This window comes from Bubalus kerabau, chromosome 8 (assembly GCF_029407905.1).
Source record: "Bubalus kerabau isolate K-KA32 ecotype Philippines breed swamp buffalo chromosome 8, PCC_UOA_SB_1v2, whole genome shotgun sequence".
NCBI lineage: Eukaryota > Metazoa > Chordata > Mammalia > Artiodactyla > Bovidae > Bubalus > Bubalus kerabau.
Window position 1 is genome coordinate 90,129,140 of NC_073631.1, and position 15,810 is coordinate 90,144,949.

At 37.0% G+C, this 15,810-nt stretch overlaps 1 protein-coding gene across 12 annotated transcripts in view; it reads right to left on the reverse strand.

Moving 5' to 3' along the window:
- CADPS2 (calcium dependent secretion activator 2) overlaps positions 1–15,810 on the reverse strand; it is a 584,066-nt gene that overhangs the window by 134,615 nt on the left and 433,641 nt on the right. For all 12 annotated transcript variants that reach the window (XM_055590800.1, XM_055590801.1, XM_055590799.1 and 9 more), the window contains exons 14-15: positions 14,482–14,583; positions 2,842–2,905 (exon numbers count right to left, since the gene is read on the reverse strand). In XM_055590800.1, the coding sequence (XP_055446775.1) occupies positions 2,842–2,905; positions 14,482–14,583 (166 nt within the window). The remainder of the gene's footprint in view (positions 1–2,841; positions 2,906–14,481; positions 14,584–15,810) is intronic.

Consider the following 15,810-nt stretch of genomic DNA (forward strand, 5'->3'; position numbering starts at 1 on the left):
CAAAAACTCCCATAGGCCAAGCAACCATTCAGTGTGACTGTCACTCTTCCTCCAGGGAAACACAAAGCCACGAGGGCAGCTGTTTCAGATGAGGGTTACGGTGCTTGGGACGAAACTTTTGTCCTTGTGCAAAGTTTACCTTGTACATCCTTGATTTAAAAGCCTTAAATATTTGGAGCAATATGCATGAAAACACAAATTCCATTAAAATAAGCACTATTTACAGACTCTACAAAAATCAAGATCTCTACTCTTACTAATTTTACTTTATTTTGATCTGCTGGAGGCCGGGGAGGGGGGGGCAAAGGGGGGGACTTCTTTGTCTTAGTGAAATGAAAGGACTATTAAATGTCAAAACAAAAGGAAGCTTTCTGAAATTAAAAAAAAAAAAAACAATAAAAAACTGATTACTTTCCTAAATTATTATTATGGGTTCCTAAATTATACTTTTAGATTTTCCATTTACAAGTATTACTGTTGGCAAATGGAAAATGCAATTATATACAGAATTCAAAATATAACTCAGTTAAGTACTTTTATAATGACTCCTTGACAGTTTTACTTGAAACTTTCCTAGTGATAAAAAAACTGCTTACAGTAAGTTTTAATTATACAATTAGTCAAACTCTATCTTCCCTATAAGTAATGTGATTTTTCTTGCTTTGCTTCCATTCCAATTCTACAAGATACAGGTATAGTAAAATCTTAACATAAAGAAGACAATACTTTTGTAAATGTTCTTATTACTCTATCAGTCTTTCACTTTGAAAAAAATATTAAAAGAACATGAAGACATCCATTTCATGCTTCATTATATCATTCTATTTTGACCAGTCTTGGCACTAAGGATTTTATAATCTCGAATTCATTCAATTATTCTAGCACTGGTGCCCCTTGACAACATGTTTCCATCTTGTCAGGCAAGGTTTCCTTCTTAAAACAGCAAATTTTATCACTTAAAACTTCCCTTTCCTATCAAATTAAAATTTCTTCATATTCTCATATTAAAAATCTTTAACACACTGACATATATTCGGCACTTTAACTAGAACTGCACATTAGACTCTTTATTACCACACAGAAAAAATCCTTCTGCCTACAGTTAAAGCATTAACAGGCACTATTCTTTTTAATGTGATTACTACTAAAATTTAAGATTAGACTTTACTATTAGACTTTCCCCATGGTGCCAAGCTTTCAAATAACAGGAACAGCCTTAAAATGTTAAAATCAGGCAGTATTTCATAGTATCTAGAAGCTGGACACTGTCTGAGGTGTGTGTGGGGAAACTGAATCTCCTTTCCTGGAGAAGTACAGATAAAGGACTGGCAAGTGCAAAAGGGAGGCACAACATATGTTTCATGCTTCCTCTCCATGTTTATTCAAGGCATTGTAAGTATCGACAATTCACACACAGATTTTATTTTTCTAAGATGTCAGTAAGTACAGACATGAAAATGAAGAAATAGCCCTTACCATTTCCTCAATTCAGTAAGAGACATGATCAGTTACTATAATTGAAATAAAGGTCACTGTTCATTCTGCCACCTGTCAGTGTAGGGCATGAGGGCATCTCTGCTATTACTAACTCTTCCCTGCTGGGGGAAGGACAGTAGCTCTGTCATGGAAACCAGCACATAGCCAGGCTGCGCTGGGTACCCAGCATGGGATGCCGTTCTAAAAACCAAAGCTGCCTTTAAAGACTTCTGTCTCATCAACAATACCTTAATGCATAGGATGAAATGAAAACTATGAAAAGTCTGAGTTACATGCAGCTTTTAATATTATAAACATTCTAGTAAAATAATTATGACAATAATATTCACAGTGATCAAGGATAAGACAGAGATAGACAGCAACACTAATCTGTATTCCAAAGATCTCACTTCAGTCATCAGTTCTAGCTCTCCTCGCCTAAACCCTTAAATCACTGAACACTGTCTCCCCTTTTTGCTTTTTCAGTGAGGTGCGAATAAATAATGCATTACCTGGAATTCCTTGAGCAGAAAAATCAGTAAGAACAAGTGCTCTGAAGTCAACAAATCAAGACTAGAATAATCAAATCATGAGACAGAGATGATCGCTAGATACACTTCTTAATATGGATAAGGAATAAAACTTGTCCACATTACTCAACTGCTAGTTTCCAACTAGCATGTGAATAGTTTTATAGATAAATGAAATGATATTTCCCTTTCTCACCTAATCTACCACAAAAAAAAGCAGTGGAGAATATACTTTCATTAATAAGTGATTTTTAACATGGACATAAAGCCTTATTTGCTGTTTACTTTTCATATACTTATATAATTTCATGACTTCTATGATCATCAATTTCTGTCATTTGTGAATTCACTCAAAGTAACACATACATTGAATTGAAATAAATTTTGAGACAAATTGAGAATGAAAGAAATGATATGTGTGTGAATATTAAATGCTGAGAACTCTTACAGATATGAGGAATATGACAGGTAGGAGTACAAATAAGGGGGGATAATATAAGACAACTGTAAAGTCTGAGAAACAGATGATTATATTAAGCTGAAATAAAAAATGACTATATTTCCTGAGGGGGTGGGGAAGAGGTAGGAAAAATGGATATTACCAAAAGGATGCTATAAACTCAGGATGGCAGTGGTGTAGGCTTCAGAAAGGTTTTGGAGAAGAAAAGGAGGATATAGAAGAATTTGAATGTAGTAAGAAAAAGTGATAAACTGATGAAATGCAATAAACCTAGAAGATATCACACTCCTAAGGAATGGGGCCGGCGGCCTAGTTCAGTAACTATACAGCCATTGAGAAGGCAAATAGTACTTACAGAGTCATGTTCAAACATACCCTTTCAAGTAATGAAAGTGTTGCTTTCAGCGCACCCTCAGGTCGTCCAAAGGGAAAACAGTATCTTTTAAAAAAGGAACAAAAGAGTCAAACATGTAATATCCAAAAATGCTAAATAATTCCCTTTTCGATTACTTGGCATTAATTGGACAACAGTAAAACATGGTTAAAAGGGCACTGACCCATGCAGGAAATTTTTAACTGCTGAAATTTATATAGTCCCATGATTTAAATGTCTTAAAACGGTAAAGGTATAAACTGTGATGAAAAAGATTCTCAAGTTTCGGTGATACAGGTACATTGAAAAATACGGTAATCAAAGCGGATTCCCTAAGGTCCTATAAAGGAAACTTAAAATGCATTTCCTTCTCATTTCTTGTTTAAGTTTTGTTATTCAAACTCTGTGATAAAATAAAATGATTTCCCCCACTTCTTCGTGTATTTATGTGTGATTTTAAGATGGAAACCCACACCACATATCTAACTTCTGTGGGAAGCAAGGTCCCAGCTCCCCACCTTTCCTCGTATTTACCAGTCTCCGCTGGTTCACTGCATCGTCCCCCCACCCCACCCCTCCTGCCTTCTGCAGCTCTTTTGCCATTAGTCATTTATCCAAAGTATTTCTAGTCCCATGTAATCCTCATACACATGGATAACTGGAGGGCAGGCCATGTGGATATTCTGAAATGAGGGTCGGAGCTGGGAGGGTGCATGGGCTCCTCATAAGTCAGCTGCCACATGGTAAGGGCAGGTTTCCTGCTTTTTACAAGGGGTCCCTCTTAGGGTCACTTTCCACTTAGAGAGCACAGAATGTCAGCCATTCCATCCTGCAGGAGCGCCTCCCTTGGTCAGTTAGGTTCAGCAAAGCCTCCTTCCTTGATCTCTTCCACTCTCCACCCACCCCCGCGCCCCTCCCCCAGATCAAGTGCTTGAGGCAGCTGGGCTATCCTGGCGCCATTTTGCTCTGACTTAGACACCTTCAAACTAATAACTTGGAAAGTTTACCCATTTCCATGTCTTTTGCCATTCATTACCCAAGGGCTCAGTAGACATATTTTCTAAGGCATAATTATCATGGGAATGATTATTTTTCACACTGTAATTTGAAGAGGTTTCCCTCCAAAGCACAGAGAGTTTAAACTCAAGTTCTTTTTCTGGACCCAAATTTTACACGGAAAGACTGATTCCTCACAAAGAAGTAGTTGAATTTATATTCAGATTAGGTTTTAGTTTTGCGAAACTTTCATTGGTGTCAGATAAGTGCAAATAAGTGTCATATAAATCTAGCCACTCACATTTCTCTTTAGAATACTGTGCATTATTTTGTTTACTGTTAAAATTTTCCTTCATTTAATCTTGCCTCTCTGCACCCTCTTAACCCTTTGCCCCACCCATACATAAAAAATATCACCAATTTATTTTGACAGAGTTCCCTGCCCCCCACTCCCACCCCACTGGTGCTTTTCTTTTGAGTATTAGCAAATTAGGAAAGTAGCTTTAGTCATTTTGTATGCCATAAACCTTAATCCATGTTTAAATAAAACACAAATTGGGTTCTTGTAGTCCCCTCCTCCTGCTTAAAATCTTTTCAGTATATTTGCATAATCCACCCATTGTCTTTCCTATTGTTTATTTCCATTAACCTGTGGGTGACACATTTTATGAATGGAATGTTACTGATCCGAAGATTACATTTAGCATTTCAGGGCTCTGAGGTCCCACTGGGTATGTTCTGAATTAGCATTAGCTGCCCATGATGTGTAAATAATTTACCACATTTACAGAGTACAAGTAATCCTGAATCAATAAAATACAGAAAATAACTATACAGAAGCTTAATTAATCCTCACAAAACAAGTTTGAAAAGAAGGGAATCATTTTGTTCTGCTTTTCAGGATAAATATTTTGGGTTTTTACCACTTTGATAACTCTCTAATAGCTAAGCAAAGTGAAAAACACTCAATTATCAAATAAAATTCAACCAAGTTTAATACTTAATCTGAATAAATTAAAGTCACCCTGATTTTCACTTTAGTCAATTAATTACACAGATAAATGAGCCTGCATAGATCTGCCCAATGATTAAACTATTTCTTTTCTTTGAATTTTAAATTAAAAATTTAAATACAGTATCTATTTTTATCAAAGTTACATATGCACATAGCCTAAAAGGAAACTTCTTCTAAGGGGATTTTTATGAAAAACCTGTCTGTTTTTGTCAGTTCCATCCCACTTTTCAAGTAATTTCTCTAGGAAAACATGTTCTAAACTTTTAGCTGATTCTTTTGGTATTTAAATGTCATATCCCTGACCTACATGAAAACATTTCAAATTTTTAATTTTCCAGTTTTAGATATTATCCTACTAACTTCCCACAATGAGAGAGAAGTACTTAACTTAAAAAAATAGATTAAGAGGTATAAGTGATATAGAATGAACTACACATATTTATAAAGTATTCAATTTGATAAATTTTGACAATATGTATGCCTGGCATACATGTGTGAACCCATCACGACAACAAATGCAATATTCATATTCATGACCCCCAACGTTTCCTTCCAACACCTGGGGCCCAGGCAACTGCTCATTTACTGTCATTTAGTTTATATTTTCTTAATTCCACGTTAAGAGAAATCATACAGTATGAACTTTTTAGGTCTGATTTCTCTCAGCTGTTTTGATATCCTTTCATGCTATTGCAATGCATCAACGTTTCATTCCTTTTCATTTCTCAGAAGTAATCTAATACTTTTTTTTATCCATTCTTTGTTGATGGTCACCTGACTTGTTTCCATATTTGGCTATTATGAAAATGCTGGTATAAATATTCATATCAAAGTCTTTCTGTGGGTATATGCCATCACTTCTCTTGCGGAAGTACCTAAAAGTGGAATAGCTGGGTCATACCTTAGGTGTTTCATTTTTTAAAAATCACAAACTATCTTACAAAGTGAGTTGTATCATTTTATAGTTCTGTCAATCAGTGTGGCTTTAGGTTATAGTTCCCTAAAGAGTAATGATGTTGAGCATATTTTTATGTGCCTTTTCACCATCATACATCTTCAATGAAGTATCTGTCAAAACAACTTTCTATTGGGTTGTTTTATTTCTTATTGTTTTAAGAGTTATTTATGGGGAGTTCCCTGGTGACTGAGGAGTCTAGGCCTTTACTGCTGTGGCCTAGGTTCGATCCCTGGTCAGAGAACTGAAATTCTGCAAGTCATGTGGTGCAGCTTAAAAAAAAAAGTGCTATATATTATTGATAGAAGTCTTTTGAGGAATATGTATTGTATAAATATTTTCTCCCATTCTGAGATTCCCTTACAGCTTCTTTGGAAGATCAAAAGTTCTTAATGTTGATAAAATTCAAGGTAACATCTTTCCATTTATGAATCATTATTTCGGTGTTTCATTTAAGCATCTGTGCTTGGTCCAGTGACACAGATTTTGTTTTCTATGTCTATCCATCTTGAATTAAATTTTGGACCAAGTGTGAGCTATAGATCCAGGTTATTATTTTACATTGGGATATCCAATAGTCAGTTTCATGTGTTGAATAAAGTATACTTTGCAAATTATTTATACATTTGTTGAAAATCAGCTGACCATATGTATGTGAGTCTATTACTGGACTCTACACCACATTAATTATTGATTTTTGAGTACATATAGTCTTGCCTTGCTTTTGAACAAAAGTGGAAAACATTCTCCTTTTCTACCATTAAGTATGATGTTAGTTGTAGGTTTCCCATGATGCCTTTAACAGCTTAAACATATGGCATGCGGTAACACTAATTATTTTAATACTGTTGTTCACTAATTCTATCTTCAGTGTCATTTTCACTTTTGCTTGTATTTATTCTCTTAATTGGTTGTAGTTTACTATTTCTTTGTATGCTGAGAATGTTAGACTGGATGTTAGACACTGTTGCTTTACCATATTGGTGGCTGAAAACTTTTGTATTCCTTTAAATATTCTTGAATTTTGTTCTGGAAGGCAGTTAAATTACTTGAAAATAGTTTTATTATATGAATCTTGGTTTTAAACCTCCTTAGGAAAGACCATGACAGTGTTTATTCCAGGGCTAATTTTTTTTCCACTACTGAGGCAAAATCGTCTGTATTCTACCTGATGCTCATGATTTAGGCTTCTATTTTAGATACTAAAAACTGAAACTAGCCCTAGCTCTGTGTAAAGAAATCCCTTATAATCCTTTCCATGATTCTTTGTCCAACTTTGAACAGTTTCTTCACAGTGATGCACAGATCACTACTTAGCTGAAGACTCCAGGGGGACCCTCAGCAAATAGCTGCAGGTCTGTCTACTCTCTCCTTTAGAACTTTGAGTCGAAAACTCTGGCTGCCTTACACTTCCTGGACTCTCAGCTCTGTCTTCTCAAGTCAGGGTGTCACTGGGATCTGCCCAGATTCCTCCTTCCTGGATCATAATCTAGAAACACTGACTTGGTAGTGAAAGTCTCTCGGTCGTGTTCTACTCTTTGTGACCCCATGGACTATACAGTCCATGGAATTCTCCAGGCCAGAATACTAGAGTGGGTTCAGTTCAGTTCAGTTGCTCAGTGGTGTCCCACTCTTTGCAACCCCATGAACCACAGCACGCCAGGCCTCCCTGTCCATCACCAGCTCCTGGAGTCCACCCAAACCCATGTCCATTGAGTCAGTGATGCCATCCAACCATCTCATCCTCTGTTGTCCCCTTCTCCTCCTGCCTTCAATCTTTCCCAGTGTCAGGGTCTTTTCCAATGAGTCAGCTCTACTTATCAGGTGGTCAAACTTCTGGAGTTTCAGCTTCAACATCAGTCCTTCCAATGAACACCCAGGACTGATCTCCTTTAGGATGGACTGGTTGGATCTCCTTGTAGTCCAAGGGACTCTCAAGAGTCTTCTCCAACACCACAGTTCAAAAGCATCAATTCTTCTGCACTCAGCTTTCTTTATAGTACAACTCTCACATCCATACATGACCACTAAGGTAGGTAGCCTCTCCCTTTTCCAGGGGATCTTTTCAACCCAGGGATCAAACCCAGGTCTCCCACATTGCAGGTGGATTCTTTACCAGCTGAGATGGTATGCCCATCTCAGGGATGCCCAGGTGAAAGTGAAAGTCGCTCACTCATGTCTGACTCTTTTCGACCCAGGCCAGAATACTGGAGTGGGTAGCCTTCCCCTTCTCCAGGGGATCTTCCCAACGCAGGGATTGAACCCAGGTCTCCCGCATTGCAGGTGGATTCTTCACCAGCTGAGTCACAAGGGAAGTCCGTCTAGCTAGGGCAATTAAAGGGCCTCTTCATTGTCTCCCATCTCTTAGGAATCATTGTTATTCATTGTCTTACATTTACTAGCTTGAAAAGCATTTTTTCCCCCACATATTTGATCTTTAAAAAATAGTTTCAGGTGGAAGGTAAATATCATCCCATTATTCCATCTTGGATGTAAAGTTGCTTTTTTTAAAGCCCACTTTGTACCACCCTAAACATAATTTCAGTTCCTCCTACCCTTCTGATGCAGTTACATCATTTCTGTGGGTTAGATCTAAATTCACTATCTATGTTAATTATATAAATGTCCTGGATAACTGAGATGTATTTAATATGATTACTTTCCATGTGCCACTATTTTGTTTATAATTAATACTTTGCTAAATTTGTCTCTTTTAATTTTGTTTTTATATACTTAGTCTAATACAACTTCTCTCGTCATGTTAAAATATCTCCGTGGTCTGTCACTTTGACCTACTTGAAGAATTTTCTGACCTGCTTTGGTCAGAACTATTTCCTTTCTAGGCCCAACTCCACTTTGGGAGTCTCTACTAGCTACCACTATGAAGATTCCTTCCTCTCTCACATTGATTTCGTGTTGCAGGCATCTTAATTCTCCCTCTTTGTCTTGGTAAATTTCATTCTCCAGAAAGGAAATATGGGAAGCACATGTTTTCAAAGTATCATTATTTTATGATATCCTGAAAATATCATTATCCTACCACTACCCTTAATGGCTTCCCTCATGGCTAAGACAGTAAAACTTCTGCCTACAATGCGGGAGATCTGGGTTTGATCCCTGGGTGGGGAAGATCCCCTGGAGAAGGAAATGGCAACCCACTCCAATATTCTTGCCTGGAAAATCCCATGGACAAAGGAGCCTGGTAGGCTACAGTCCATGGGGTGGCAAAGAGTTGAACATGACTGAGCAAATTCACTTTCTTCTTTTCTTTCTACCCTTAATGGAGACATTTACTAGTATAGAATTTTAGGCTGGAAATAATTTTGTTCTCAAAATTGTGAAGTCACTGATGCATTGCTTTCTGAATATCAGTACTGCTCCTCCCATCAAAATGAAAGCTAAAGAAAAGGATCATTTAAAGAAATCTGTTCACTGCCTGGCACATAGTAGGCTTTAATAAGTTATTGTATGCGTCAATGTAATTTTTTAAGTTATCACATAAGGTGTTAATTTTAGATGAACCTGGGAGATACATATACAGGAACTTTCTGTCCTCTCTCTGCAATATTTCTATAAATATAATTTCAAAATAAAACATGAAATAAATGTACAAAACAAAAAACTGTTGTAGAGTAAATCAGTGTTGAGAAGTAATTTTGATTCTTGATTTTTTTGTGCTTGGGGATCCCCATTTTTATGTCCAAGATTGTGAAAATTCATAAGAACATACTCTAATGAGTGTCTATTTTAATTCATTGTGCTTGGTACTCAATGAACTCTTTTAACCTGAACACTTATGTCTCTTAATTCTGGAAAATTGTTTTGAATAACTTTATTGATAATTTCCTACCTTCAGCCTTAACTATTTCTGGAATTCCTATTATTTATGATGATGAAATCATGGGAGAAATATCAATAACCTCAGATATGCAGATGAAACCACCATTATGGCAGAAAGTGAAGAAGAACTAAAGAGCCTCTCGATGAAAGTGAAAGAGGAGAGTGAAAAAGTTGGCTTAAACCTCAACATTCAGAAAACTAAGATCATGGCATCCGGTCCCATCACTTCATGGCAAATAGATGGGGAAACAGTGGCTGACTTTATTTTTCTGGGCTCCAAAATCACTGCAGATGGTGACTTCAGCCATGAAATTAAAAGACGCTTACTCCTTGGAAGGAAAGTTATGACCAACCTACACAGCATATTAAAAAGCAGAGACATTACTTTGCCAACAAAGGTCCGTCTAGTCAAGGCTATGGTTTTTCCAGTGGTCATGTATGGATGTGAGAGTTGGACTGTGAAGAAAGCTGAGTGCAGAAGAATTGATGCTTTTGAAGTGTGGTGTTGGAGAAGACTCCTGAGAGTCCCTTGGACTGCAAGGAGATCCAACCAGTCCATCCTAAAGGAGATCAGTCCTGGGTGTTCATTGGAAGGACTGATGTTGAAGCTGAAACTCCAATCCTTTGGCCATCTGATGTGAAGAACTGACTCACTGGAAAAGACCCTGATGCTGGGAAAGATTGAAGGCAGGAGGAGAAGGGGACGACAGAGGATGAGATGGTTGGATGGCATCACTGACTCAATGGACATGGGTTTGAGTGGACTCCAGGAGTTGGTGATGGACAGGGAGGCCTGGCGTGCTGTGGTTCATGGGGTTGCAAAGAATCGACACCACTGAGTGACTGAACTGAACTGAATGATAATGAAATGCCTAAGCAGATGCTTCATTTTTCCTGTCTTCGTAGAGCTATCCCTCAGTATCTGTGGGGGATTGATTCCAGGACCCCAATGGATGTTAAAATCCACAGATACTCATTTCCTTTATATAAAATGGTGCAGTACAATCAGCCCTGTATACGTGCAGATTCAGCTAATCCAAATCGATCCAGCCAGGGATGTGAAACCTGAGGACAGGAAGGGCCAACTCTTTTCCTATTTTCCTATCCTTCTCACTCTCCTACTTTTTGGAAGGTTTCATTCACTTAATTTCTCAACAGTGTGTACGTATCGTTTGTGTCATCTGCATCAATTTCTAAGAGCTCTTATTTTTCCCTAAGATTTTTTTTTAAATCTTGTTTTTGTTTCATAAACACTCTATATTCTCAAATCTCTCCAAATATATTAATAATAGATCCCCACCACCTCCTCCACCATTTTTTCCCCCCATATAGTCTGTTTTTTTCCCCAAGTTGCTGTTTTGTATTACTTGTTTGGGCTTTGAGTCCTACAGTAAATGCTTTCCTCAAATATCTGAAGCCTTACCTTGGCTGTCTGATCATTTTCAAAACTGCATTATTAAATAACTGAACAGAAGCTATACACACCTAGGTGGATATGTGTAGACTATGGTCTTTGCTGACAGGGACTAGAGCTGAGCTGTTTTGTGGGAGTCTTTATTTTTCACAGCTTTAGGTCTTTTCTCTTGGGCTAGTCAGAGTCCCAGGGGAAGACACTTATAATATGTATGGAAGGTGTAAGCCTGTTTGCCTGCCTGCCGGCATTTTGGGTGCCAAGTGCGTGAGGTTGAAGGAGAAGGCTGTGATTCTCAAATTTCAGAATAAACATTTATTTAATCCCCACGTTTCTATATAATCCTGAATTCCAACTGCGCCTGTTTCCTCCCCTCCTCCACCTCACCCCAGGTACCCTCTAATTTTACCCTCTCTAGGGAAAAAACCTGCAGTGCTCTGCTAGGGAAGGGGAGGGGCAGCAGCCTAGCTGATGAGTTAGAAAAGAGATCTGGGGATCTAAGTGTCTTAAGCAGATTTACAGCAAATCGTCCTACTCTTAATTTTCAGGAGGGTTTACAGCAGGCAGTTCCAAATGTTTTGGCGATTGTATGACATAAATCAGATTGCTTCTTTCTTTTTCCCTACTTCCAGTTTATGATCCAGTTTTTCCTGGGTGGCTAAATTAGATACCACCCATTCATCTGACTTCCACATTTTAAACTTTTTTCCATTTTTTCCTCTTTTACTCTTGTCTTTGTAGGTTTCTATCTTCTGAAAAATACTGTTCTGTTGTTTTGGTTAGGTTCTGTTAGAAAGCTGAGCCAGACATGCATTTAACCTGCTGTCTTTAACCAGAAGTCCTGCATTTATGTTTAATTTAATTTGCCTTACTTTATCTGTGTCTTTGAAATTCATTTCTGAAACACAGTTGGGCCTGAATAAATTTTTTATGCAAGAGTTATTAATAGTACTCTGGTTACTTCTTTAGTGTGAGCTGATAAGTAATTTATGTTCTCTCTAAATTTTAATGTATTGATAAATGGCTAAGGAAGATCATTTGATAGAATCCTTAGGAAAATCTTCATGGATAATTTAAGTATGCTTCCAAATTTGTCTATATGGAAACCTAAAATTTCCTCTGTTTTATTTTAACCTCATTTCCTCTCATCCAGTTTTCTATGGACTCAGGAAAGACAAAACATAAAATTTATACCAACTCTAGATATATCAAAAGGGAATATTTTCAGCCCAAAATATCTAGAGCAGTTTGGTTTAGCTCTTATCTTTAGTATATCAAAGAAATAAAAATGAAAAAGAATTCGAGTACATCTTTACAGACTTTACACAGAAAAGTAGAGAAATAAAACTGAGAGAGAGAGGAAATGAATACAATAAATGATGTGGACAGTAGTCATTCTGCGGGCTCAGATGGTAAAGAATCTGCCTGCAATGCAGGAGACTTGGGTTTGATCCCTGGGTTGGAAAGATCCCCTGGAGAAGGAAATGGCAAGCCACTCCAGTATTTTTGTCTTGAAAAAGTCCCATGGACAGAGGAGCCTGGCAGGCTATAGTCCATGGGGTCGCAAAGAGTCGGACACAACTGAGCAACTGACACTTTCACACTTCACAACTCCTTTTGTGGTGGTAGGCTCCTTGGGGGGCTGGTTCTGACCAGGCTGACTCAATCATGGTGGTCCCATCGCTTGTCAGTGAGTAAGCACCTAGTGCATGGGCTTCCTCTGGCCCCTGGGCTGGGTTAAGGACCAGGCCTATGACCTATCTGGGGCAAATGAGATATGAGAGGTGGTTTGCCAGGATCTTCTAAGGCAACTTTCCATCTTAAGAGAGAATCACAGAAAGAGAGAGCCTCTACTAGCTTCCTTTTAAACCTCCATGTATAAATGTGAGGTCAGGAATTCCTGGTCTTGCTACCCATCTAGGGCTAAAGCTACCCCATGAAAAAAGACAGCCATGTGAGAAACACAAAGAAATGGAGCTCTGGCTGCTAACTTCAGCCTGTATTGAAGTTCACCTTATCTGAGAGCTGTGTGTAAGTGAACATATGCATCTATTTGTTTAAACCAATATGAGGTGGGATCTGTTACTTGCACATGAAAGCACTACAAGTAACCATGGAGACTTATACAGCTCCTGATACAGATATTCAACTGAATGGTGAGCTGTGTCTCAATAATGCCAACAACAGAACAACTACATACTTTCATTAAATGGCATACACAATGAATATAATGGTGTCTATACAACCTGAAAGATACTAATTTTGGCAGCAAATGCATAAATATCCTCTGCAAATGTGTTTTCTAATGTGAATTTATTGGCCTTTTGGACAGAATAATTCTCATAATTCTCCAATAATTCTGTCTCATGCATAGCATTTCTAAATACAGCACTGAATGTCTGACCCAGGCCCAATTATCATGAGAAAGTAAATCCTCCCTTATTCACTTACCTTATGTTGGTGGTACCAGCTCCAGCTGAAATCACTAATGCAGGGAAACAGATGAATAGTATATCCTATGATAATTTTTTCCTTCAGGATCATTTTAAAAAATCACAGAGTCTAAGGTTTTCATATTACAAATAAGGAAACTGAGACTCAGAGCAGCCATACACTGTTCACATGGTTAATACAGTGTTTTCAAACTGTTGAGGGCAATATTAACTAAATTTATTTTTCAATAAGTTCATACGAAATGATTCCAAATTACATATCCACAACATAACAGATGTGCTATAAGATACAATACATTGGCATGGCAGCATTTTACAGGATCTGATGATGAGAGTAATAGAAAAAAGGCATAATTCTGTTTTTGGCTGTTAAGTTCTATTAAGCCCTCTATAATCAGGGAAAAAAAGGAATATTATCAAGACATTTATCTTTCATCCTGCACGTTTCTTAGTGTCAGTACTTCAGTTTTTTGACTGAGAAACTGTGCCAGGTGCACTGTGGTCCTTATTCTCACAGAATGTAAATAAAAGGATAACTAAGGACTTAAGAAATATATGTCCTTAGTAGGTGATGGGTGACTAGGGCATAGTACAGATGATGAACAATAAAAGACTTCAGGTTTTCCACTCTCTGCTGGAATAAATGAGAAAGTCTCCTTGCCTGGTGATGCAGGAGGAGGGGGTAAACGTGCCCAGAGCTGACGGAACAGCTTATGCAAAGCTGAGAAGACAGTGTGAGCGGAATGGATATTGCAGGGAGTGGGGGCTACCTAATGAGTTGCGGAAATTGAAAAGGCAGGCTGAGAAGGAGACCACAGATGGAGGAATGTGTCGATCATACCTTGCAAGCAATGGAGGAGAAGCTAACTGATAGTACTTGAGCGGTAGTAGAACAACATAATCCACATTTGTAGGAGATTAGAAGATTGAGTGAATTAAGCAAGCAAACACTTGTACTAATGGAGTACATACCTGAAATGGCTTATCTGATTCTCTAAAAGGGAAGAGAGTCTTTCTTTTATCTCCTCAAATCTCTCTTTTTCTTCCACGGAAACAGTTCCAATTCCATCAGGCCTGAAAGAAAAAGTAGAATCAGTAATTTTAGTGATAGAAAATGAATATATTTTATATTTTTCTATTTCCCTGAAAAATCAAAATAATAAAGGAAAATGCACATTGGCTCACAGTATACATAAAGCTTATTATGTCTACAGTGAAATTTTATTGGAGGTGTTTGCAGTCGTTTGCTCCATATTTTGACCTGGAATGAATGGAAGGCATTTATTCTCTTTTAGAGAGCCTTCAAGGCAAAGGATAACAATAAATAGTTTGCAGATTCAGAAAACAATAACTAGTCCTTGAGAATGGCAATGAAAAGTGTTTTATAGTGATACCAAACAGTTGACCAATTAAATATCCTGAATGGAATTATTATAAAGAATATACTGAGTGTCAGCTAAAATGTCTTAACTGCTTCTCTTCCAAATAAAATTTGAGCTAATGTGAAATTAGAGATTTAATTTTAATTGCTATACAGAAAAGACATTTTGGATGCGTGTAGTGATTTATTGCTCTTTTTGTTTAAATATAAATTAAATATAAACATTTGAATGAAAACACACAGAGAAGAAAGTCTACCTATGTTTCAAGATTTTTGTGCTTAACCAAATAAGCTTATGAAATAAGGTGATGACCGAACAGAAGTATTCTTTTACTAAGAGATTAGAATTGAAAATATAAAATATACCTAATAGCATGGATTCAGAATTTATTCTGTATCAATTTAAGTATCTGGTAGTATAGCACTCATCTAAAATTTTCAATATGTGAATTTAACTGTCTTTGTTAAAAACACAGAAAAAGATACAGGACTTTTGCATTAACTTTACATATTTATACAATTCAACAAAATGAATCTTTCGCATTTCTTAGCACCAATCATTCTTTGTCCAATTAACTTATTTTTTTTAAGATTATATTTTAATTCCCAAAGACTTATCATTTGAACTTACTAATTTTTCATGTTTATGTATAAAATAGGTAGAAGTGAGAATTATGAAAAAAATGGATATTAAAAATAACTTTCCCAACAAGATTTGTATTTGTTGTTCCAATTGTTTTCTACAAAAGGATCTATGCATATGTGTGTGTGTGTATATTTTTGATACTTATAAACTAGTCAAGTAGGATAAAAGCAATTAATTCAAAGATTATATCTGAATCAGACTGGCTTAAAGACCTTCTATTCGTATCAGAAAAAACAGCTATCAGTAAAGTCTGAGAATTTTTTTCTAAAACAGA